The sequence below is a fragment of the Aulostomus chinensis genome, chromosome 5 (assembly GCF_037954235.1).
Source record: "Aulostomus chinensis isolate RoL2024-O1b breed Wild chromosome 5, RoL_Achi_v1.0, whole genome shotgun sequence".
NCBI classification, from domain to species: Eukaryota; Metazoa; Chordata; class Actinopteri; order Syngnathiformes; family Aulostomidae; genus Aulostomus; species Aulostomus chinensis.
In genome coordinates, this window is record NC_141324.1 from 21,666,996 (window position 1) to 21,694,462 (window position 27,467).

Below are 27,467 nucleotides of genomic sequence, written 5' to 3' on the forward strand. Positions count from 1 at the left end.
TTGGCCGCACGGACACGATTGCCTTAAACTTTTGAAGAACAACATTCCATTAAGTATAGAGCCGTAATTGAATAGGAAGGAAAGAAGAAGGGCGAGTTGGAGGGTGTCATTTTGAAAAGCAGGCTCGCGTGGAGAGAAGGTGGAATGACGCTCTAATTTATACGCACTTTCCACCGAATACTGTTTAAGTGTGCTGCAGAGCTGCCATTTGCGTCATGGCAATATAAATCATAGAGCATTACACCTTGAGAGGGGCGATAATTTGTTTTATAATTTGATAAAAGTGCGTCTGACCAAATTGATAGCAGTTGCCGTGAGAGTGCTTTGCACGCCAGCAGTAAATCTGCCAAATACGTCAATAAAAGAATAAAACACCTTGGACAAAGATGGATACAACACTCAATAACAATCTAGCAGTGTTTGAGAGGGAGAAAGACCGCAAGCCAGTCACAACTTGGGAATAAATACAAAACAATAAAACTCAAACTTACATTTTTATAAATCCATGTTTTATAAGTGATTTATAAGCTCTTACGATTTCTATTTTCCTCATCTGCCCCTTTATGTCTCACCTGTAGTTTCGACCCATCTCTCTACAACAACAGCATTTTGAAGTGCTTTGGAAGTGTTTCAGCTGCCTTCCACAGTAGTTTGTAGTTGTCTGTTCACACACAAGTGTTTACTCCTTTTGTACTTTGTGAGGCACAGTCCCAGAGGAAAGTCCTTCAAAAAGCACATTTCAAAATTTAACTTTGACCATATAACCATGATGCGTCATCACCCTCAGTATCTGACACTGATCTCTGAGGTGCCCTTTTGCCTGTGTGAGACACAGCTCACTAATGTGGAGGCGCCCTGGTACCTCACTGGGTAGAATGGGTACCACAAAGGCTGAGTCTTTGCTGTAACTGTCTGACTCAGGCCCCTTTATGTATGTCAACCCACGTCCTCTCTATGTCCCCTGCCTTTCCCGTCACCCTTCACGGTACCTCCACGGAACAGAATTAGATTCTAATCTGTTAGACATTGTCAAACAGCATCTTTGTTTAAATCAGTGGATGAGCAGAGATTAGCTGATGAGGTTGAGAAATAATTTAAGTAATTTGAGTACAAAATAGCAATGGCTGTAGTGCTGCAGATTGGCTTGCCAGGCAATAAATCAAGTTGAAGGACTATATCGCAGCGTTCACCCACCAGATATCTGCATTTCAATCCCAAAATCCAGACATCCGCAAAGTCAAGTGTTTCTTTGTCCAGTCTATTACCCAAGTCTGCCTCATTTCACACTCTTTCTCACTATTAAAGCAGAGTGTGTCTAACACGGGTCTACATGGGAGTTGTTTGGCAGGAAACTGTTTCCTATACAATAAAACATGTTTAATCTGCTCTACTTTGTGCTCGCTTTGATTAAAACCCTCAGAGGGACAACAGAGACTGCAGAGTGAGTGATCATTTCACTTCATCTATCTGCCATCACTGGTCAGTTTGCTTCCATAGAGATTATACATCAATCCTTTTTTTTCATCTGATGACCATTTCCTTCCTTTACTTATATTTCTCCTAGCGAGGGCCAACTCTAATCTCCTGGTTGGGGAGCTACATCTCTTCCTTGCCATCACTACTGATCCTGTTCAGTGAAAGACGACCTGAGTCATCATGAGTATTCAACGGTCTACAGGCTCGAGAGAAGAATAAGTCACTGTGTCAGAGCAAACACACACCTGCTGCAGGCTGCTACAAGCACAATGAGGCCTCGAGTGCAAAATAAAACTTCAACTTATTTTCATATGCTAATTCTATCTAAAATCGTGGCTAAACCAATATAAATATCTGTATCGGTTTGTATTCTGTTCTGCATCAGATTCATCAAGCTTCATTCCTCTGAAAATTCAAAGCAGGAGCAAACAAAAGCTGCATGAACTGTAGACAAGCTCTTCTACAACACCAGGTCTGTGGTGCAGCACCGGTGCAGCACCTGAAGGTTCCTCAGGTGATGTTCAGCTCTTACACTGGATTGAGGTATGAGGTATACACCACAGAGGAGGGGTTTCAACGACTACAGCTGCAAGTTTCCTCTGTTTTTGGCATGATGACATTTAATGTCCACGAAAACCTCTGTGGTCTCATTTAGCTGCTTGCTGTCTTTAAGACATATAAGTGGTTTGAAATTCATGCTTGTGGTATTTAATGATAGAATTAAAAAAAAAAAAAACACACGCATAGACTGTGCTACAAGGGAACTAATCATCCGTCAATGTTAACATGACCTCAGGTCTTAGGACTCATTCCTAGATGATATGATTAACATAAACCTTTTAGCGCCAAGATCTGGACCCCCTGTGGACTGTAATCCGTTACTGAATTTGGATTCAGTGCAAGTGGACTGTAGGCCTGTCAGTCCACTGCTGGGTTGAACTAAAAAAGAACAGGGAAAGTAGATGGTTAGGGTTAAGCATACTAATGTGTTCACAATAATAGAATTTTCTTGACGGCGAACTACACGGAGGAACATGATTGCTTAAGCTGCCAAAATGCTGCACTCACTGCAGTAAAGAGAAAACAGGTGGGGGGCGGCGGGGGGGTCCAAGCAGCTGCAGGTCAGTGGATGAGCCTGGAGCAACCGAGGGGTTTGCCCTGGTTAAGGATCGGGGCGTATATGTTCCGGTCATCCCTGATGTCCAAGTATGTATGTGTGTGTGATGTAGATAGGTGAGTAATGTGTTTATTGAGTGGATTTTGTGTTCCACTGACCCTTGAGCAAACCTTGCCCTCACTGGGTGATCAAAGCTGTTACATCACTGGATTGCTCACAGCTCCAGGGATGTTTGTTTTCACAGCAAGCCTGGCCCAGGCGAGGGGTGCCCTGACTTAAAGCAGACTTCCTATTCATGAAGCTTCCGCACATCTGCTGGGGACTGTGCCTCTGCATGTGTTTGTGCATACGTGTGTGTGTGTGTGTGTGTGTGTGTGAGCGTGCACGTGTGTGAATACTCTATGATCTCACCTTGTGTGCCTGAAGCTTGTTAAGGGAGAGATTACAGCACAAACATGCAGTTGTCAGCTCCAGATCTGACCGAGTCCTCTATGTATGTAGACTTTGCAAACATTACATAATCACAAATGTGCAAAACAAATACAGAGATGCAACTGTGCAGCTGTCAATAACTATATAGTCTGTATATAAACAACACAGTTTTGTTGAACCAAAATGATATTCTGACATCTGTTTCTGATGAGCCTTCAGAGAAAGTGAGGGGGAAAATATTTGCTTCTTTTTGTATCTTTTTGTCTCTTTCACAGATGATCAATAGTGTTCAGTATGTGTTCTTAAGATCTTTTCCCGTAAATGGATGCTCTGTTTGCACTGTCCTTCTGGAATTTATCATGCAACACTTTTAGGGATTAAATTCAGGAAAGAATAATGTATTTCAGACATTGAAGTAGCATCAAACATTTTGCAGGAGTAGCGAGCCCAGTGTAAAAATAACGTGTTTGTAAGGGGTTAACCTGCGAAGCCTTAACTATAGTTTGATACCTGATGAAAAGATTACACCTTTTCCAGAGCTGTTATATAAAAAACATAACAAGTGCTGGTGTGGGTGGTAGACGGAAAGCTACACAGAGGTAATAGGAAAAATGTAAGAGGAAAAAAGAAAAGAAACTATGTCTGGATGTAGTACAAACATTATCTCCTCATCCATCGCATTTTCACAATCCAACATTTGGATCACATTTGAAGGTATTTTACTGTCAATAATTTAAGCGAATAAGCTAGATACCAAAAACTAGAAGGGAAATAGGGAAGGTACGGGGCAGAGGCAAGGAAAAAAAACATTAAAATTGAAAGAGTGAAACATAGATGTATTTGGCTTGATGCTTAGGAAGGTTTAGAGAGCACTTTTGCTTCAACTCTGCAGGATTGTGGTTCATTCCATTCAACAGGATCACACCAGCACTGTTACCAAAAAGAATTCCATGTGTTGTTGTTGATGGATATACCTGTTCACTTATCTAGAATGTGAATTTCACTGGACCCGTATTAAACTATGTTAAAGTAGAATTAAAGATGGTGCTGCAGCACAATATAACTAGACTTGTCAAGTGAAAGAAATCTAATTAGTTACATACTGTATGATAAATTTGAATTAAATTAATTGAAATTCAAATAAACTCATAGACGTTTATGGCCATAACAATTGAAATCATGAGCCACATATTCCTGCTAAATTCATGCATGGGGTCAAGGGGGTAACATTAACTTTTCATACGTTTGCATTGCTCCCCCTTATCAGATTGGTCGTGGTCTAATTTAAGTGGTCGTATATAACAGAAAAACAAGATATCCATCCATCCCTCCATCCACTTTCTTCAGCTTATCCTGTTAAGGGTCGCAGGGGGGCTGGAGCCTATCCCAGCAGCCTTCGGGCAAGAAGTGGGGTTCACCCTGGACAGGTCACCAGTCCATCACAGGGCCAACACATAGAGACAGACAACCATTCACACTCACAGTCACACCTACAGTCAATTTAGAGTATCAATCAGCCTCGTCCCCTCTTGATGTCTTTGGACTGTGGGAGGAAGCTGGAGTACCAGAGAGAACCCACACAGGAACAGGGAGAACACGCTAACAAAGAAAATGCTCAAGCCGGGGCTCGACCCCAGAACCTTCTTGCTGTGAGGCAACAGTGCTAACCACCGCACCACCGTGCTGCTAAAAGAAAGAAATCATCACCATATTTTCTTGACTACTTTTCCAAGATGTGAAAGAATGTCTCAGACTAGTGGTTAACATGACTGCATGCAATGAATATAAAAAACACCAAATAAACAAAAACACCAAAGGTGGGGTAATCAGTTTCTCAACAGTAATGGCAGTAATGGGATACTTTGCCAACCCTTATAATAACTCATATATTCCAAAACTCTTTCAAAATACATATCTGCAGTACCCCTTCGAGCCACATGAAGGAGCTCCTTGGATTCAAACACATGGTTTCCGCAATCAATCTACCAGATTCTGCAGTCTGCTACAACAATTATAAACTAAATCTGTGAGGGCATTGCAAAAAAAAACCAAAAACAAAATATTGCATTTATTTGGCCTAATTTAACACATGCACACCAAAAAAGTTGGATTTATCCATGAAATGTGGAAGTGGTAGTAGAAATGATCCGGAATGAATTAAAAATCCCTCTTGTCAAGATTTCTTGAGAAAAGCAACAAACATTTTACAAGTGTGCGCCAAAAATTAGGAAACCCATTTCTATGTTGTTTTAAATCAAGGAAAAAGTGCCTGTGGCCACATAAATGCTCCTCTCATTTAAAGGAGAGTTCTGAACAGACCCATTAGGATTAGAGCTCTTCTGAATTTACTGGTGCTTTGAGCATATTAAAATGTTTCAACCAGAACCAGTGGCCTGAAAGAGTTTTGATTAGAGACTGATCGTTACAAATTCCAATTACAAGTTAAAAAAAATCACACAACTTCTGTGTTTTACATTTTCTTTATGTGTTTTGAAAAGAAAAGCACATTGAAAAGCACATGGATGATAATGAGAAAAGTGAAACAGTGAGGGGATGAAGCAACATGTGGCAACAAACAGAGAAGAGGCCAGAAAAGGGGCTGAACCAGGGGAAACAGCATAGGAAATGAGGCAAAGATGAGACAAGAGGAAGTGGTCAGACAGAGATTTAATGAGAGGAGATAAGAATTTTAGGGGAGCAAAGCATCAGGAGAGGAGAAACAGGAGATGAGAGGAAGGATGAGGGAGTGGTGAAGGAAAAGCAAAGACAGATGAGGGGGCAGCCAAGGGGAGCTGGTGGAGACTCTTCAAGATGAAAGACTGACAGCTGAAATGAAAACCACGCTCTACATTTTGTTTTATGGCTTTCTCCATCCCGCTCCTGTCTTTGTTTCCTGCTTTGTCTCTCATTCGGCCTCTCTCCTTGGTGGTCTTCCTCCCCTCTCCTCCCCCATAACTCAACCTAATATCCATGCCCAGCCACCTTTGTGTTCACCACAGTCATCAGTCATCTGCTAAAGATGAGGTGGGCCCTCACTGCGTGCGTGCGTGCGTGTGTGTGTGTGTGTGTGTGTGTGTGTTTGCGCGCGCCGAATGACGTTCATTCAAAGTAATTACAGCTGTGCTGGGAAATTTCACACATTGAAGAGTTCAAATGTCAGAGAAAAGGAAGTAAACTTCAATATGTAGAAGTTATGTAATGGGATCTCAGTAAGTGGTGTCATCATTTGACCTGTACATTAATGTCTTGGTGTGAATGAGAGTTGGAACAGTTTTTTCTGGGGGGTCTTTTACCCATTTTTATTTCACACAAAAGTTGTATAATTTGTTATTAAGGCTTTATGTGGAAATGTTTGTTTAGCCCCCGGCGACGATGTTTAATTTGGTAGATAACATCACATCCGCCTCCACCGGAAACCAAAAGCATCCAGGGGACAGACGCGAGGCAAAAATGATGCCATGTAAATCAGAGCTGGCAATATGAAATATTGGAGCTGTGTATTTCTGATGCTGCTCTGGATCTCAGCTCATCCTCCTGGAAACATCATAGTAGCAAGAAGGATCTAGAGGGATGGATTGTTGGTTTGTATGCCTTCCTGCCGGTAGGAGCATCAGCTTTCCATCTGTCCACACTTTCATACATACGATATCTGTTTCCTTCAACCTTTTTTGATGTCATACTTCAGAGACGTACATCTTAGTTTTGGCGTTATCATGCAATAGCATGCACCACTAACACCTTTGCTGTAACGGCTGTGCCCCTTTTAAAGGGCTTCTGCACCTGCCTTATTTAGTCTGGCTGAATCGCTTTTAGTGTGTTCTCTCTCGGTGCGGTTGGTTTGGGCAGGTGGGAATGTGGCAATTGCGCTCAGGTGCACAGTAAACAAACATAGCGAAACCTCCTGGAAGACCTCAAACCAACCGCGCCATGGTGCACAAATAAACTAAAAAGCATCAGTTAAATTGGCTCACACAAGCAGGTGACAACACTGTGAGATGATGAGGAGAGTGAGGAGGAGGAAAAGGAGCAGGAGGAGCAGGAGGGGCGGACTTTGTTTTGTGATTTAAACTTCTGCTCTAGACTCATAAACGAGATTAAAAAGGCGATAAACACTGTATTGTAGTTAGACACTTTTATATGACACTGAAGGTCATTTTTATAAGGACAACTGAAATTCATCGAGTGGCTACAGTCGCAGGAACTTTGGGAGGTGAAGGTGAGAAGGTCAATGACAATCTACATATAAGTACGAAAAAAAAAGTTACAATTTTGACTGAAATGTGATTTGAAGATGTATGGAAAACAAACTGCACACACAACGTCATTCAGGATGCGCGGCGGTCTCTCTATTCTGACCGCGTGTCGTTTGACAACAAACAGACCACCTCCTTCTTTCCTCCTGTACTGTATAAGGAATAGGATTTTACTGACTTACTTTCGGTAAATGTTTCAGCGTCTGTAGACGAAGATGTAACGTTAACTTAAGGTGTGTATTTTTTAGGAGAAATAAAATGCCTCTTAGCTACAACAAACCATTCATATTCCATATAACTGCCCTAATAAAGCAAATGCTCGTCTGAGCTCGCTCCCCCTTTCCTGACCACATTGATTGATGATCCTCAGGTTTACGAGAAATACAGTTTATTTTCTCATTAAGTTACAACAAACTTTGGTACTTACTGGGAGCTGTAAGCGTATCCATTATGGATTGCGTCATTACTGCTAAAATAAACTGTATTTGTTTAGCCAGTTTCCACTCATATTAGTTGCCGCCAAATCAGCGGCGCTCGTTGTTATGGATGAAAGGTGCGTACAGACTCCTGCAGCTGCTATAGCTGCTCATGTTTGATTTCCTTCTTTTAATGAAAACATGAAAGAAATTCACCTTCATGCACAAACACTGAATCAATCTTGTTTTTTAAAAAAAAAACTACAACAAAAACAACAATATAAACTTCTTTGTAAATAATGCAATTTCGAAAAGCTATGCAAATATAAGACATGCGGAGGATTAAAACTCCCGCAGGTAAATAAATTCAATTTAAATGAAATGATGAACAAACATGTAAGGGGGGAAAAAGGAATATAGAATCAAATAAATCTGTAGGGTGATTTGAAAATACATAAATAGGTAAATAAAATAAAAAAAATATGATTGATTAAGGCTCCTTTTTGATAAATAGTTTTTTTTTTTATCTATTCATATACTTCCAGATTTAAATATGGCACAAAGTATTCCTTTCTGTTTCTATTTTTCAGGAATATTTAATGTGTGTTTTTATTAATCTTATTATTTCTGTAATGCTTGGGCCATATCTTAAAGGGGCTGCCAGCTGCTCTGTTTAGAAGCTCTTGTGGTCCTGCTTTTCTCTTGTATGTGTTTCAAGGGGAAATATTATGTGGAAGTCTACTCATCAAGTCACAATTGTTACTGCTGAACACCATCTTGTGGAGGACTTAAAAACTACAACTAAGAGAGGCTTAAAAAGGTTGATGTGTAAATCTAGAGCAAAGTTAGAATGTTGACACTTCATGTGGAGTTCAAGAGGCCTGTGTTTGTAGACACCCACCAGTTCCGCTTGTGAGTTTAAACTGGGAGTAGTTTGGAGTTTAACTATTTTATTAAATTGTAATTTAGAATTACAGGAGAATTTGTCAGTAGAATGATAAAATGATACACCGCCAACCTTAACTTGGTAGAAAAGCTGGTGTTTGTGGCTACATAGAGCCAAAATACTTACTTAATACCAACTTATGGTTTGAGTCAACACAAACAGTGAACACATGCTGCTCACGCAAACTAGAGCCAACTGATTGACTCAATACCCATCTCAAAGTCTAGATCCAGACATGGTTCTGTAACTAAAGCAAGAACTGGATGATATAAATCCATGAGACTGACATCTACGGGAGTGTGAGGAACATAAATCTTTGTGATTCATAGGTTGCTTTGCAGAGCTCTTTTGTCTTTCTCTAAACAGACGTCTCTGGTTGTCTTGCACCACCAACTTTTGTACCTTGTTTATCATCGTTGATCAAGCTCTTGATGTGAGCATGGATGTACCTGTCTCAACTTTGGAGTGGTCAGTCCTCTCAGTCACCTTCTCCTGGCTGATTAGGTAATCAATGATCCGAACACCGATTGGCGGCTCGGTGTGATTCCATTCCATGATGACCAAGGAGCTGCTGGGCTCGTAGGTGTAAGACAGCTTCAGCCTGACAACAGGGACAGAGATGCAGTGAAAGCTTGGGTATGCAATGTGGAATCCTAATTGACAGCTGGCATTAAGCTTGTCTTTTACAAATCTGCAGCGGCAATGTAAACACTGCAGGGTCCACAACACATTCATCCTAATATCTTTACCTACCGCAGCCGTCTGCAGCTGTATAACGACGACAACCACACATACAACATTTTCATGGCACCCGATCAATACAGTCGCTCATTTCATCGATTAGCACTCGAACCAGACATGAGAGATAAATCAATAAATGCTGTTAGGTTTGGCTGCAATGAAATTCAGTGAGCCATTTATAGAAGTGCTGCAGAAGGGGAGAAAGAGCTCTGACAGAAAAAAAAAATGAAAAAAAAATCATAGCTGATATTCTCCACAACCCATTTCAGAGTAATATGTGTGTGAACAAGATAATATTATTCTAAGTTACTAACATAGGTTGAGGAAGTGGGGCGCAGGTGGGAAGGCCATCTGTGCCAAAAGCACTGGAATCACAGCGACACCAATCATCGATAACATCACCCTTCCCTGAACACCACAGCATGCTCATCATTGCCTCCTGAAGAGCCTACAGAGAGAGAGAGGGAGAGAGAGGGAGAGAGAGAGAGAGAGAGAGAGAAGGAGAGAGGGAGAGAGAGAGAGAGAGAAAAGGGACAGTGTAAACAAAAGTACAATTTCAGAGCACAAAATTCAAATGTGGGCAACAACGTCCACATCATTTATAGTTGTATCAACATGTTACTTTAGATACTAATTCAAATTGATTCATCGATGAAGCAAATGTCAAATCTATATGTTTAAACTTAAAAGCCCACAAACCAATAGGCGCTCTGTGCTTCTAAAGGCAGGCATCTAAATAATTTTCAGGGATGAAATGATATAGAGATTATACAGATTATTCAGAGCCACCGCTACAGACACACAGCTTCAGGTTATGTATTTGATTTATTATTGATAGATGCAGCGATCAAACCCATTCTTTTCACAACTGATGGGTGTGTGTGTGTCTGCGTGTGTATGTCTAGTGTGTTGGTGTATGATCGACCCATATCCCTCAAGCAATCCATATAAGAAGTCTTGCATGTTAGAAAAATGGGGGCGAAAACAAAAGAGCTTGCAGTGTTATTGAAAAATCCAAATAAATACTGAATAAACAACTGAATATGTCTTCTCTTCCAGGTCTTTTGGCAAAGTTGATGCTTGATACATGTGAACTCAGGAATATTTCAGTTCCAATAATGTCATGGTACAGTTCTCTCTCTCTAAACATCATAGTTCATGCAGTACAAATAAAGTAGGGCTCTTTTCATTGTCATCCCAACCAAATCACAGTCCGTTTCCCCTCTGGAATATTGCAGCGATATTTTGGGATATTTTTGATGAGGAATACTCGTGGCAACCAGAGATTAAACTAGATGTAACAGATGTAGCTCTGGTTCAAAAATTCAATATATAAGCCGTGCATTTGTCGTCTTAACTTTTTCACATAACGTTATCTGACGCACTGACAAATAAAAGAAGCCAATTCGAATGAGTATCAAGATCTTGGTAAACTGTAATTCATGTTGCAGAATAGAGGTACGTTTCATCACATGCAATAAAGTGATTCTGTGTTTTGCATATAAACCTGATATATGACAGGAGTAAAGAATTTCCCTCTGAAATTTGAAGGACTCAGAGTCTAATCTGGATACATTTTGTAGTCTATGCAGGAAACCATTCAATCCCTGGATACAATTACAACTTCACCTGTATCGAATTAGTCTGGAGGCTGTGTATCTACTGTATGTATCAGAGCAGTAATGACACTGACAAGTGGAAGCCAAAAAAGGTCAAATCTACATTTTCACAAAACACTGCCTGCGACGCTCTCATCTGACGACTGGCAACCTCCACTCAGCCTCCGTCGATACAAGTGATAACAGCGACTGTATCCGTCTGAAATCTGACACCCCAGGAGGGCAGAGCGCACCTTATTGACATTGACTCTTGCTGGAGGAGGAGAAACACTATTGACCTACACTACAGATGCAACCAAATAGGTCAAAGCACAGCACGACAGATGATGGCCCAGCGTGATGTCTGCATAGTACAGCGAGATGGACAGACTTCCCGCTAAAGTCCGTTTTATAATGAGCCTGTGAGGCTTTTCAGCTCTGAGTGGGTCTCTAATATTCATGGTTTATCAACTGTGGTTGAATGATCAAACCAACGTTCTTATGCCTGGATTCAGTTGTGGATCTGGTACTTTAACCAGCAGTTAAACATAAGTGGATGACGTGTTTTTTTTCCAGATCAAATTTGTTCAATTTGGTATATTAAGAATAAAAGGTGAGGGTGTCATGTAAAAGTAGCATCATGAATGTGTTTGCAGGCATTTTTTACAAATCAATGTTCATGATTTTGCCTTGACTTTTCCAAACCTTTGTCATACATTTTCACCATTTTCATGACTAGGCGTTTTCTGAAAAACCTACACATGAAACATAAACAAAGAAATCCATATCTACCAGCATATATTTAATCAATGGCAAATTAACTGAGCTCTTTCTCTACTATGTACAGATTTGTGAAGCAAAATTTCAACATCTTTTACAACATTTTTATAATGTTATTTTCAAGGTCTGGAAAATGTTATTTGTAAATTCCATAACTTTAAAGTTTTTGATGACTGTTTTAACCCTGTCAAGGATAGAAAGAAAGAAAGAAAGAAAGAAAGAAAGAAAGAAAGAAAAACTACACACACCTGGTACGTCTCATTGTTCGAGACCAATTCGTAGATGGGTGCTGCCTTGGTAATCTGCAGCAGGACCGGCTCAGACTGCTGTCGCCCCTGTGCTGCCCTTGGGCTCATGTGGCAGAGGTGGCAGGAACGGGGGCACTGGCCCTGGCTGGAGCAGTCCATCCGCACGCCGGCTGCCATACGCTTGGCACCTGTGTCCAGCAGACTGGCGATGTATGCAGGATAGGTGAGCGTCCTGGGCTCCTTGTCGCGCTCTTCTGACTCCTCCGAAGGTGAGTTACCTAGACAGAAAGTTGACAGCAAAGTGGTTAGTTGGCGTATTGCAACCGGTTTATAGTACACTTGTTTACCAAAATGGTGCTAAACATAAATCACACAGGGAACCAGGAACAAAAAGAGGAGAGTCATAAAATGTATTTTACATGGTGAACAATTGTTTATTTAACAACATTTTTACAACAGCTGAATAAGCACAACCCCCTTCCCTCTGTACCTCCACCATCCTCACTAGTGTCCCCCTGGAACCCAACGGCATAAAATATATTAACGGGTTACATAAATCATGAAAGTAAACCTTCATAACCAAACTAAAAACGTATACTTATTTGTGCTATTATTGAACAATAGACATCGAGGCCACATGACTCTAATAATGAGAGAGAGGGGAGTGAGGGAATGAAAAAAGCTGAACTGAGAGAATATTTCTGTCTTTTATACTGTAGTAGCATGGAAAAACTAAAACATTCCTGCTTTCCCATATCTCCCGTCTGGAGACTCTTGAACTGTTCTACATGACGTGTAAATATTTGGGCAACAGCTGCAGTTCCCTCTAGCAAAAAAGGTGAATATGGGAAAGGGAACAATAAAACATTTACATCATATTAAGGTGAATTGCTGTAGGCTGACCTCAAGATTGTAGTTTTTTTCCCCCTATCAAAAATGCCAAGTTTGAAACGGGAAAAAACCTCAACAACAACAACCCCTTGCCAGGACATAAACACTTTCACCTAGCCAGTAAGGTGGTGGTAACTTGTATGCTTCTAAAGTCCCCTTGCTACACACAGCATGGCTATGCTAACATGCTAAGGTACATGCATTGCCAACCAACATGCCCTGTCTTTGAGGGAGAGAGTATCAGGAAGTGCAGCCCCGAAGTACTTTTTAAAAAATCATCCAAAGCCGCTAACACACGGCACCAGCCCGGAGTTGCAGATGGTTTACTTTAAAAGTTTATATAATGCTAGCAGCTAGCTCACAGTCAATGCTGCTAACGAGTTGAAAGTACATAAAGACTCACTACATGTTGTCAAATTACTTCATACACTATTTAGCATATTTATGATATCGTTATGCCCTGACTGCCCAATGATGTACGTCTTTTGCTGTAGCTACATCTGCTTACTTGCTAACTATCTTGATTTTACGCTCCAACAAAGCAGGGTGAAATAGTCAATGGAACATGGAGAAGATAAAATTCTCCTCTTTGGAACAAAGCAAAGATTTGTGAAAATTATTATCAACTCTCAAGGTTGGGAAAAAAAAAAAAAAGATTACCAGAATGTCAACATTTTGCCTAGCCAGAGTTAATTTATTTCTATTGTGGACAGATTTGTTTATATTATATGCAGAGATGTGTGACATCACAGATAACAAAACAGAGTTTATGGTAGCTATGCACTCAGGCTCCGAGTGGTTATTCTGGACGAACAAAAACAGAACATTTCTAGGGGGCTGGACTGGTTTTTGGACTCAAAAGCCAGCAACGGTGGGTGAACAGAGTAATTTGAAGAGATCATGTAGACTCAAAAGAGTGTAAATCACACACTGTGCTTCAACGCAATATGACGGGTTGGTAGCAGCCAGTAATTGGTTGATCCCCATTCCAGGAGGCTATGATTGGTCGGATGACTTATCTGACAGATGACCAAATCAGTAGAAGACATGAGGCAGGAGGAGAAGATGATGGAGAACAGAAAAAGAAAAGAAGGAGTGGAATACACCATAATAAATTGAAAAAAATGTGCCTGAGATAATAACAACACAGTCAACTATTTTAAAACCAGCTCAGAGCAGTGTGAAAACAGCAGCATGTGTGAACAAGCTCCAGAAGGTGATGATGAAACTGGCAATGAGAGCGGTGTGCAAGCTTTAGGCTGTGCTGTGCCAAGACGCGGTGCAAAACACAACATAGAATACTGTATTGTATTATGGAATATAACATGGTAATGATGACAGTCATGAACAAGATGTCCCGTGTTTAGGTCCTGTGAAAACGATGCAAGTGAAAAGCTAAACACACATAAACATAAAGGCGTTGAATGTCTGCTGGATGGTTTCTGCCATGGAAATCTATTCCTTCAACCTCAGGCTTGGATGTGAGACAGCTAAGAGATGAGTGATAAACAGTAAGGCATGAAGGTGAGTGGGAGGGTAAAAGTGTCTGCGCTGTACATTTAAGGGGAGAATTTTTTCTATTCCTTGTATTCCTCTCTTTATTAATAATAATGGAGTTTGTAGCGTCAACATTATGGCTGGTTCGATTCAATTTAAGCGGAACAAAACAGCTTCATTTTGCATACAAGATGTTAAGATTCCAGACTCTTGCAAATGCACAGATGTAGAATTGAACTTTTTCATTACAGCAAATGTGAATTCATTATACTCAATAATGTCATTTTGTCTCAAGCTGAGTGCCATCGGAAGGGAAGGAACATAGCAGCGAGAGAGTTTTGACACTATTGTTTCTTTTATTAAAGGGGGGCTTTTTCAAATTACCATTCTGGCAGACTGGCTGTGAGCAAACACAAGTAATTTAAAAGCTCAAGCATCAATTAGGAAGTAAGTTTTATATGTGAGCTGCTTTTGATGGAATAGAGTTCTAGGAGCCTTTGGGATGAGAAACATGCATAATAACATGTATTCATGTGTAATGCTAATAGCTCTGGTGTGTCACCTTCAACTTAAAGGAGACGACAAAGTCAAAGAGATTTATGTCTGGATCATAATAATGTTAATACAGTTCCTTCTACTATCACCCACCCACACGAAGTTGTGATAAATATAGAAATCTTTGTTCAGCGCCGGAAAAAAAAAAGTTTGGTGTCTCGTGCCGTTAATTTAAAAACAGTTCACACTTTTTGCTCCAAACACTTAATACTGCAGATAATTCCTGTAGCAAATAGGAAGACAAAACAATTCATCTCAGAGCACAACACTAATAAACAGTCAAATACAAAGAGCCTAAAAATGGTACACTGAATAAAGTATTCAGTTTTTATTCTTCAAGTAATGTTATGTGTGATCAATGACAGTAAATTCCTGACAATGAACCAAGGAAGGGGGAGTACAATTGCTGCTAATTTAGCTGAAAATACTCCTGTTAGCACCCTTTTAAAGGGCAACTCATGGTACTATATTGCACTGATGACACACCTTTGCCTAAGACCCCAGCCTAAAAATACATGAACATGCACAAAACAAACCCTCCTACTGCACCAATGCTTCCAGTCCACTTGAAGACAGTAAGAAAACAGCAGCATAAACCACTGGTTGGTGCAGCAGAGAGGAGAAACCAGCCAAATCAAAAGCTCCAAGTGTATATATACTTGATATGCACACTTGTTATTCTCCTGTTAGATGTGGCTGTGTGTGTGTGTGTGTGTGTGTGTGTGTGCATCTTGAATGTTTATGTCCTTGACAATCTTAGCATGCAGCTTGTGATTAGGCCCCTGAGACCAATCGACAGATAAGCCCCGACCAATCCCAGCAATGTGCAGGTAAATGAGGTCTGATTGAGGGGCGAGTCACATCATCAGGGGAGAATGAAATCAAACTCCAACTTGACCCCCAAGTGGCATTGGTGTCTGTGCGTGTGTGTGCGTATGTGTCTGTGTCTGTGTGTGTGTGTTTGCGTGTGTACGTGTGAGCGCAATGCCTATGGTAGAGGCTTTCTGCAGGTCTCGAGTCTACCTGACAAATCAAAGGCAATAAAGAGAAGATTAGACTTCTGTATGTGTGTGTGTGGGAGGGGGGGCAGAGAGAGATAAAGGGAAAGAGAAAAACAAATAAACAGCTATTGGTGTAAGAGATGGAATCCACAGCCTGGTCATGTAAGCATGTGTGAATCCATGTGCACCTACAGACTTATGTGCTTCACTGCTCTTGAACATGTCAATGTTCTTGCACCCCTGACCAGCCACGTTTAAATCTATCCTTGTCAAACTGGCTCACTTCCCTCTAATCAGCTCTCATCATTCTGTCTTCACTTGCCTCCTCCTGGCAGATGGAAATTAAATGTGGCAGTTACATTAAGACAGCTGGATGCCTTTTAGGGCAAAGCAGATTGGCAATGATTAGCTGGGTTTCGTTTTGGTTTGGTTCAGCAGCGTTCACTGTCGGCTGGGACTACAGGGGAATATTAAAACAGAGGACTAGCCCTGCCTGAGGACACCTACCGACAGTACATTAGCATACTGAGTCCTCTCCTCTTAACTTCAAATGCACAGTTTAGCGGTTTAGTAAATATTACAGCAGGCTGATCTTATATGTATATACTTTCATTATGGCTGTATAACTTTAAGGTTATGCACATTTTATCTCTTGGGTCAAAAAAATTAAAGAATGTTCGCAGACTGTGGTTCGTCAGGTTACCACATCTCTTTATCTTACAACTCAAGGATGCTGGTTGTTCCACCCTGGCCGACACGCTGCCGGAGGGTGGAGGAAGCGGTTCAAAGACCAAATAAAGACCACGATGAAGACAGGCCAGATCAACCTCTCTTACTTGGAGGAACTTGCATCCTGCTGCAATTTCTAGCACTCACCGCTAACAGGGTTGCATATGGAAAACCGACACATAAAATATTGTGTTGCGAAGAATGCAGAGGCCTGCTTGCGTATCCTTTTTTACCCCAGTAACATCACTTCATATGCATCACTGGATACAACAGATCACCAGTGAGGCAAGTTCATTGTGACAAGTATATGCATGCAAAGTGAGATCCAATCGGAGGGGAGGGAGCTGTTTTTTTTTTGTTGTTTTTTTGAAGGAGGATTTTCAGATTATACTCGGTGAACATAACTGTAGATAACCCAGAGGGAGTAGTTTGCCTTGAAGGGATTCTGCCAGAGTGTTTCTGACACAAAAAGTCAAAAGGGGTTTGCTGAAAGAAATCCATCAGAGCAAACTTCTCCTTGTGCAGGAGTTTGAAGATCATCACCTCCAAATTTGGCGGTTCTTAGTAAAAAATGGTTTAGTGTCCAGTTCAGGTAGGGAATGAGTCATTAACCTAGGCGAAATAATTCAAGTATCTCAGGGTTCTGTTCTTGAAGGACTTTTGAGTGTGAGATGGGCTGGAGAAGCGGAGCAGTGGGAGCTGTTTCGGCTCAACCAAGCTGTCATGAATATGAAGAGAGAGCTGAGCCAGAAGGCAAAGCTCTCAATCCACCAGTCTTCGTTCCAACATATGGATTTTGACCAAAAGAACAAGATTGTGAATACCAGCAGCCGAAATGGGTTTCATCAGGAAGGTGGCCTGTGTCTCTCTTGGGGATAAGGTGGGAAGCTCCGTGGCAAGGGACTAATAAGAGCTGGTGCTCCTTCGCGTCAAACGGAGCCAGATGAGGTGGTTCGGGTATGTAGTTAAGATGCCACCCGTGTGCCTCTCTAGGGAAGTGGTCTTGCTGCGTACATCCTGCGTGGGAGAAGGTCACAGGGCAGATGGAGGACCAGGTGGACTACATCCCCACACAGGCCTGGGAATGCCTCGGGATCCCCCAGTCAGACCTGGTTGATGTGGTCAGGGAAAGGGAAGTTTAGGGCTCCCTACTGGAGCTGCTACCTCCATGACCTGCCCCTGGGTAAGATGTTGACGATAGATGGATGGATGGATCTCATTTGAAAATTACGGCCGTAGATTAACTTCTGTTTTCACTCATTTGTTAAGAGAAGTTTTCTGGATATGTACTTCTAGAATTTTAACATAATACTTGTACAGTTTTATTTGGCAATTTATATTTTATATCTGTACAGACTTCAAGTGTTTGACTCACAAAGTTAGAATTCCACTGTTGGTGAGCTGCAGGGGAAGAGGTTCTCAGACCATTTGACAAGCGCTTTAGTTGAAATGTACTGACACTACAGCTGCAGTAGCAGTGAATAGATTGAGATTCTTTTTGAAACAAATCAGACAATAGTTTCTTCCTTTACTTTGTTTGCAAAAACACTTGGAAACATAAGTGAACAAAAACGCAGGAACTCCGTCCCAGTATTCCTTTATATTAACTTATGGCCGTTCCGCTTCAAAAGCAAAGATTTTCAAGTCTGACTGTCTGTGAGAAAACAGAGCATCACGGTGACTGTGTGAATCAAACTGACAGGAGCAAAAGAACACCGACAGCTTATAGTTAGTACCAGGTATATACCTGCTAGTTGCAAGGTTGGAAAACAAGTTAAACGTTCATGATGAGAAAACGCACAAATGAAAGAGTGCACTTTTGGTGTGATGCCTTCCTTTAGGGACCCAGGTGCATGCTCGTGAACATATTAGCATTTCTTGTGTGTTTCTTCATTCTAACTTCTTTTCTTGCCACTATAGGTTGCAGCAGTTAGACATGAATTTGTTCCATGTAATATTAATGCTGTAATTTTCTGCCATACAAGAGAAAACAAGCGAAGAACCGTGCTCTTTGTATGAACTTCACTTAAGATCTTTCTCTGCCTTTCTTCTCATCTTAACAGCGCTTCTTCTTTCTGGTTCCCTGTGAGTCCCTCCACCCTTATCAATAAAAAAGCCCAATCACACATTCTTTTACAATGCAAATACACGTGTGGTAGGTGATGAGAGAGGAAAGCTGTAATGAAGGATATTGCTGCTCTACATTCCTCTGCAAAAAAAAAAAGGAAAAAGAAAGTCAATCCTCCTCTCTCACAATATCTGACACTTTCCCTGCTTTTGCATTCTCTCTACCTTTTAAAAATATCGCTTTGCAACCAGTCAGCGTTCTTCAACTCTACAGGGTGCATTCATGCTGGCATCTAAAATGCTTCAACACAGATATACAAACACATGTCTGCTTTATGTGGAACTTAATGACTAGCAGTATACTGCTTTAAAGAATTTCCAGGAAAAGGTCCACACAGACATATGCAAGCGCACACAAAAGCTCATTAAATGTGATGCATGTTTGATGGACTCGGGCATCTCACAAAGGAAAGTGGCGATGAGAAAAATTCAGAACAATCCCAGTGTCTCGGGTGTCCTCGCCTGTTCTCTTGGTTACTGTCGAGAGATACAATCTCAGCTCTGGCTGGACACTGACTGTGATCCATTTCTGACCACCGGGGGCTGTGCACTGACTATTTTAGAGAGTGTGTGACTTTTTTTTTTTTTTTTTTTAAATTCTTGTTGAAACATATTTATATTTTTGAGGTTAAAGAAAAAAAAAGTGCTTCCTTAATGGGGTTTGAACGTGATGAAATGCTGCATGTGCTTTACGGTGCATTTTAATCTCAGTTTGCTCACTTTTACAGAAAAGATACAATCGAATCACATGAAATGAGTGGTCTTTCTCACCTTTGTAGCCAGGTAAATAACACTACTACGGATGAAGCTTTCTCACAATGTAAGATATAGGCCATTGCTATGATTATTACACTCAGTCTGAATTGTTGGCATGAATGCACATACACCAAAAACTATCAGTCGGTGGAAGACAAATGAGATAAGATTATATTCCTGCCGATGCATTTCTCTGTTCTGGTCTTTTGCTGTTTAATCTGCATGGAACCAAAAGCCCGGTGATCAAACATGGCTGGTCAAAACTACTCAGACAACAAGCTCAGAGCCTCAAATGTGGTCCCCTGCCCTCAGATTCTGCATTTATATCTGGTTTTAGAGATGACGGCTGATGTAACGGGTTCAGCTTTGGCACTTGGGTTAAATTATTACTTTAGAAGTGAAAACAACATTGACTTGAGAACAGCTGGCAGGCTGAGCTGCGACAGCACTGGAACAGCAATGAGAGACAGTAATCCAACTTGAACTGTAGCTCTAATGTCACAGGCAGACTGTGTGTATCCCATTTCATAGCACTGCCAGAGCTTGTAATCACTTTTTGTTATAGAACATCTTTAATGCTGTTTAACACACTGCATGTGATTCACCATCTAGCCTTCGCTGCTAAAGCAGTCAGCAGTGGAATTTTCCTGGTGAAGTAACAATGCTGACAGAGCATTCATGGAATGCGGTTGAATCCATAAAACAACAATGTGGCCTCTGAAATCAACTAAAAAAATGGTCTTTCTTTTGTTTGGTTTTCTCAAAGAAGACCAGAGTTGATGCTATCTCAGCTGGACTTCAAGAGGATATTTCTGTTGGGGTGAGAGTAAAAAAAATTTAGCATCTGGTGGTGCTGATGGTTTAAATTTTGAAATGTTTACCCCCAAACAAGGCTTGAACATGGACCGAAAAGCAATTATTGATACCAGCTGACACTTAATGCGCTCCACTAGGTTGCAGACACAGGACAGATGCATGATGAGAAACTTGCTCCGCGAGCATGTATTTGTTTGTGTGTTGATCCATGGGTTTATATGCGCGTGTGTGTGTGTGTGGTTATGAAGCTGGGGATTTGGGGGCTTCTCTGACCCGTGCTGTACCAGGCAGAATGACTCACCATCTCTATAGTACACAACAGATGGAGCTCAGAGCTATTCAGATTCATATAATACCTCTCCATTCACCCCTTCCTCCCACACGCTTCAGTGGGAGATAAACGCCACATCATCCCTCCTCCTGTTTACCAAATATACTTTCAAGTTTCTAAATGTTTCGTACAGGAGAGAAACAGAATGAGACAAGCATGTACTGTAATCTGTATCATATTTTGGTTAATATGTTACAGCACTTTTGAGTAAAAGCCTTCACTTCCTGTCTCTCGCAGCCTCGCCGATCCTCTCCATTATATCGCCTTTGATCAGAACTCTTTGTGAAAAGATGACTCGTTAAGTCATTTTTTCTTCATGATCAAAGCTTCATGATTTTAGCCCCCGACTTTATCAGCCTCATTTGAAAGAGGCTTTTAAACTCGATGTCTGGTGCGATACCTCCTCTGCTCCCAGTGTGAACCGTTTCCCCTTGAACCAGTGTGGAAAAACGGCGCTTACTGTTAACGTCTTAGTGAGGTTATTCCCCTTTCAGCCACTAGATGCTGCTAGTGCATCACTGACAAGTGCAGCAAGTGTAGGAATCAACATCTATCAATGTACATGCTGTTCATCAGACAAAAGCTGGGCAAACCACACCTAACCTTTTGAATGTGTTTGGCTGCAAGATGAACATTATATGGGGATGGAATGTAATCACAAGCACCTGCTGATCTGAGAGTGTCAGAAATCAAAGCAGGCAGTAGCCTAGTAAATGGGAAAGCAGTGAAATGGGAAAACGGTATTAAAAAGGGGGGATTTGGAGGGATCACGCCTATTGTATGTAGAGGGAAAAAAATGATAAACAGAATTAGAGGCAGTAAAGAGGAAACTGACACAGATAAACAATACTCTGAGAATGCCGTGTGTCTGCATGTGATACATTGTAAACTCCAAACCTGCAAAAATGGAATACATCACAGCCCTTAAATAAATCTGTGAGACAGACAAATCTTCTAAGATTTGTTTCTCTTTGTGCACGCAGCGACGTGGTGATTCTAGATGCTCGCCCGTAGCCAACTAAAGCGAAATTGCAAAATAAAGGTGCACATTCTTTTCGCCTTGGTCCCAAAGCCACTCTAAGATTCATTGTGATTGTGTGGGATACCAAAAAAAAAAGAGAGAAAGAAAAGCAAAGCGAAACATCAAAAATGAAGAAAAGGGAAGGCATTTGTTTGCTACGATGTGTGTGAGAGGGAAGGAGAGACAGGAGCTGCATGAATTTGGGTGTTTTGGTGTTAAGTGAGAAACTGATACTTGAGGTGACTGACACCGACACAAGATGTGTGTGCATTTGTGTGTTTGTGTGTGTGTGTGTGTGTGTGGGTGGATGAACGTGCATTTGTTGTGCGGTGGAAGAACACTCTAACTCCCCCTGAGGATCCATGTCACCAGCGCTATCTTCCACTTCAACATGACAATCAGCACCAACACTCAAGCACCCAGGAAGCTGAATAGATGATATAACGGCTGTCAGCAACAGTCTGGAGTGGAGGGGCTTTAACGCTCGACACTGTGGGCCTCCCCTAAGACACGAACGAGATGACTTCACCCCCCATTACCCCCTGTCACCCCCATTTACCATTAACTCTCAAGCCTCCGCTTTAAATGGTCATTAATTAGTTTTTTTTATGTCCAACACAGGAATAAAGAGGAAACGAGTCAGAAGACTGACATTAAGGACACAGAAAAAAAAAAACCACATAATTACTGTGATATTGACGAAACTGATAAATGATCCTATGCTCGTAACTATAAGAGAACACGTTTGTAGTTGTTGTTACAGACTTTCCATCTCAACACCACACTTTGGGGGAAAGTGAGTCACCCTGAAAATAAAAAAGTTATGGCTCCACCGAGGAGTTTTAATGCAAATGCTCCCCCAACAAGACGACCTGCACCTCAGCTGCAGGGGAAACCTCATTTTCCCCATCGTATCAAGTTCCAGATCGCTAATTTACTGATGTAACAGCTCATTAACCTGGAATTTATCACTAACTTCACATAAGGACTTGGTAATGAGTGACTGAATGAAGCTGGGGAAAGGCTTCATAGTCATACGGCTGATGGTTCTGTGGCCATTACTACTATTGATATTAATATCAAATTGCAGTTCGGATAATGATCCATCGGTCAACAAGTATTTACTGGTTTACTGTTCCAAATTCATACAGAGATAATTGTTTCAATCTCCAGTCTTTCAGTCGTCTTACTAAATTCACCCTTTTTAGAAAGATAATGATTTATCAGAAAAGACAAAAAAAAACTATTTTAATGTCCAGACATGACAGACTGCAGGACGTGCAGTACAGTGTCCTTCACTGCTGTAGGCTGTTTTGCTCAAAGGATGTAACGTAATTGGCAGAGGCAGCGTGTGTGTGCTTGTGTGCGCGCGTGTATGAGAGAGCGTTGCTGACTGATGTGTCTCACACATGTCTGCTGCAGGCCAGATATGCAGAATGCCCTGAGCTCAGCTCTGCACCGCCTGAAGTGGCTGTGCATGAGTCAAAGTAAAGAATGATTCTGTTTGGCGTTTGGGGTTTAGGTTGCATGCACAAACAGAATCACCCGTGAAATCTAAATGAGAATTTTAAATATCCCCCAATACCAAATTTGTACTGAACCTCCTATTATGAATGGTAGGATTCTACATGAACAGCCAGTAGACATTATAATGGGTTTGGTTATTTCATATTTAACTTTTAATTGAGTTCTTTTGCATGTGTGCCTCATACGCAAGAGCAGAGTGTAGTTACAAAAAAAATGATGGTACTTTCTTGCATCAGTCAAGATTTAATAATACATGTGTACATACATGTCAGCATGTCAATCAATTGTTTTGGGGCTGTTTGCACTCACCAATACTGCTTATCAGCCACATTTTAGAGACCTAATGTTTTATTTATTAATGTTTTCCTTTTTGAAAATTTGAATTTGGATTCTTTTATATTTTAATCAAAAATGTTTAGCGTCAAAGACAGAAACAAATTAAACCAAGTCTCCACAAATCTGAATTTGATAGCATTTTTTTTCCCCCAAACTTGTCAGCTATGGGAGTCTCTATCTTCATATTAATAGCAGCATGTGGAAGCAGGTCATTAAAAGAAAAAAAGTGATATACAAAATAAAGCTACTGTTATTGGGATGACAAAATATTAGGAACACCCATCAACCAGTTGGAAAGCAGGACAAATAACAACCTCTGAAATTATTGCTAAAACATTCAAAAGAAATTTTTTAGAATCCTGATGAAGAGAAATTTTATTGCAGGACATTTGTGTGATACTACATACGGGTGTACCTAATATATTGGCAAGTAAATAGACTAGGTTTCCTTCCCTCTAGCTGAATGATCTCATTATGAAGAATTAAAAGCTGGAAAGATGATTTTGGTGATTGTGAGTCCAGCCCTGTTACGCATGACAGCAGAAAGAAAATAAAAGATCGATTCCCAGGACTCAAGTAAAGATGGGAAAGACGTGGACTTGTACCACACACAGCTGATTCTAAGACATTTTCTTAAAGGGAGCTCTGCCTATGCAGTGTTATCTTGCTCCTTTGCCTTTGCTGTGTTGGAAGCTGAGCCAAGCTAGGTAAGACACCGCAATCTGCCTCATTCCGCTTTAGCCAACACACACACACACACACACACACACACACACACACACACACACACACACACACACACACACACGCATGCACGCATACACACACACACTCGGGCTAGCCACAGCAATATCTGATGAGGCTCAGTAACCTTGATGGAAGCTTTATGTTTAAAGCAGTATGTGGCACTTGGCTGGCAGATGTTCTCTGTCTAAGTGCTGATTAGAGCTGCTGACCACATCCTGACAGATCTATTAATCACGTTTCTTTCATGAGTGCTGAAGTGCTCAGTAATGCTGTCTGTCACTCTAGCTGTTTCTCCCCGTGTTCTTCCACTTCACTCTCTTTACCTTTCACTCACTCTACCTGCTTTTTTTTTTTTATACACATCGCTGTTTTTACCTGTCTTCCTTCTCTACCTGTATACACATGTATTGCTGTATTGCTAAAACAACATATTTAATTTCGGAGCTGATACCTGAAAACATCCTCTCCTCCTCCAGTGACAAACAGAAACCAGGTGAATACTCATGTGTACACAGGTTTTCACTTTCCAAGCAGGAGCAAGAGCTTTGAATCCATCGACTCCTCCATTGACTCATTCTGATGTGAAGCGGCAGTTTCTGAGTTTAAAAAACAATCAGCACTGCAGGGGACTAAATATTAGCTGCTCGTGGTGAGACTAATGCCATTGCTGAGAGTTGTTTCATGGTTTTTGCAGAGTGGTGCAGTGGTAAGCACTGTTGCTTCACAGCAAGAAGGTTCTCTCTGTGTGGAGTCTGCATGTTCTCCCTGTTCCTGTGTGGGTTCTCTCTGGTACTCCAGCTTCCTCCCACAGTCCAAAGACATCAAGAGAGGACGAGGCTGATTGATACTCTAAATTGACCATAGGTGTGACTGTGAGTGTGAATGGTTGTCTGTCTATATGTGTTGGTCCTGCGATGGACGTTGAGATGGTGAACCCCGCCTCTTGCCCGAAGGCTGCTGGGATAGGCTCCAGTCCCCCCCCCCCCAACCCTCAACAGGATAAGTGGTAGAAAATGGATGGATGGTTTTAGTATCATTTTTTTAAAAAAGACGTACACAATCTACTGCCATGAAAACTCCTGGATCGGTGTGCGTTAATCACAATGACACATGTAAACATGCTGTTAAGAAAGAGTGTGAGTTGATGATATCAGTTGATGTGCTGTTACAGTGTAAGCAGGTGCATATTCATGAGATTATGCAAAAATATTTACCCCCCCCCCCCCGCCTGCTCTGTATGGTATTCACTGGGTTTTCTCCACTTATTCATTCAGTTTCCTCCCTTTATCACCCTGCTTGTGTATTTGTTCATCTGGTCACATAAGCTGCAGCAGCAGGAAGTTTCATACTTTAATATGGTGCAGCCTGGGGATGGCCAAGGTTACTTCAGGGGAGGCCTGGGACTTGTCAGGGTCGCCAGCTGAGATTGATTACCGGCCGAATCACGATCAACCCCAGGAAACCAATAAATCAACAATAAGGCAGGTACAAATGTACAAAAATTATGTTCCCACACAATTTTTTTTTCAGACCAGGGTGATTATAAGTTGTGGGGCTTATGGATTTGAAAAAGTTGCCTATAAATGAGAAAGTCAGTGCATCAGCAAAAGCAAACGGGATTTTATTTTGGGGGGGGGGGCACCTGCAGGGTAGCACAGCCCTCTGACCCCGCCTCTACGTTAGATATTCACTGGAAACTTAGGACAACTTGGCAGTGGATGTGAACTGAACTCTGCGGAAGCACCTGGTGTGAGCATTTTTGTAGGTATTCTAGGGTACACAAGTATCTGAAAGTATGAGTACACACCACACACACACCACAACATGGGGAGAAAAAAAAGAGAAAGCCATGACTAGAACGTCAGGTATTTTCCAGCAGACACTGAGCAGGTAAATCTATCCACTATTTGGGATGTTGTGTTTGCCAACATGTTTAGCTCTTTGCCCCCCCCCCCCCCCCACCTTCCTTGCCTCTAAAAACTGGTTCTATCCAGCTCATCTGCTTACGAGCGCGGTTCTGTGGAGACGTTTATCCCATTTCCCCTCTTGATGCTTCTCAGACAAACACTACCAGCTCTGTAGATGTATGAATTATTGCTGACTGTATTGCTGAGTGGTGTGATCCCACCTGGTTCTAAAGATGCGGTGTAGTGTAGCAACACGACGGTCTCCAGCCTGTCTCTGTTTTTATCTCTATAATGCGGCAACTTTGAGAGGCCTTGATGAGAGTTCCTGTCTCGGGTAGAAGGACGACTGAAGGAGGCGAAATGGAGTTGGAAGCTGCAGCCGGTTGAGACGTAACATGAAGCATGACTGGAGAAGCCCGGGTCCACGTCAGTGAGGTAGCACCGCCGGAGACATTATGAGTCCAAATGTGTGTCTCTCAGGCCGCTGACCTTTTTTCTTTGTGTTTTCTTTTATACACAATGGTAATTTTAAAACTTTATGTCAGGGTCTTTAAGAGGAACTGAAATTTGTAGTGCCTTCAAGCTAAAATGTTGCTTTTATCCTCAGACTTTTAATTTTAAGTACTGGTCGCCCATAAAAGACAGTTATTCCTCACATTTCTGCAAAGACCATTTTACTTATAAGTCCCAAAGCATGTGGAATGATATGGCAATGCAGAGGATCGTGGAGGTAAAACAAGCTTCTACCAGGGGTGTCACTGTTCTCCGCGATCCCACTGAACTCTCTTCCGCTCTGCCAGTTTATACTGGCCATACTGGTGTGTTCTCACTCACCTCATCCTGATTGCCATCCGCATTAATGATTAGCTAATTTCAGCCTTCAAGCAGTGCCATTACTGTGTCTGCATCTAAGTTTGAATCGCCTCTGTAACTACCCTCATTACGCTCGTGAATACCCCACCCCCACCCCATCACAACTAAATAACCCTGTTGTTTCAATCTCACCATACCAAACCGTATTCTAAATGATCACCCAAGTGTTCCGTGGTCACTTGGATTGCAAAAACGCTTTTAAACGAAGACAGAAGAAGTAGGAGAATTTGTCCCAACTACCATAAATGCTGTGGAGCGTGGAGCGTAAACAATGGAGTGCAGCCTAACAGTACAGGCGCTTATGATCTCCACAATGGAGACTTTTTATACAGGTGACTGATCTCTG

The 27,467-nt window shown here is 41.5% G+C and overlaps 1 protein-coding gene across 4 annotated transcripts in view; it reads right to left on the bottom strand.

Annotated features, from left to right (window-relative positions):
* The window catches only part of astn1 (astrotactin 1), a 304,706-nt gene that overhangs the window by 30,869 nt on the left and 246,370 nt on the right, over positions 1 to 27,467 (bottom strand). For all 4 annotated transcript variants that reach the window (XM_086203885.1, XM_086203887.1, XM_086203888.1 and 1 more), the window contains 3 exons: positions 12,008 to 12,285; positions 9,696 to 9,829; positions 9,090 to 9,241 (listed from right to left, as the gene is read on the bottom strand). In XM_086203885.1, the coding sequence (XP_086060011.1) occupies positions 9,090 to 9,241; positions 9,696 to 9,829; positions 12,008 to 12,285 (564 nt within the window). The remainder of the gene's footprint in view (positions 1 to 9,089; positions 9,242 to 9,695; positions 9,830 to 12,007; positions 12,286 to 27,467) is intronic.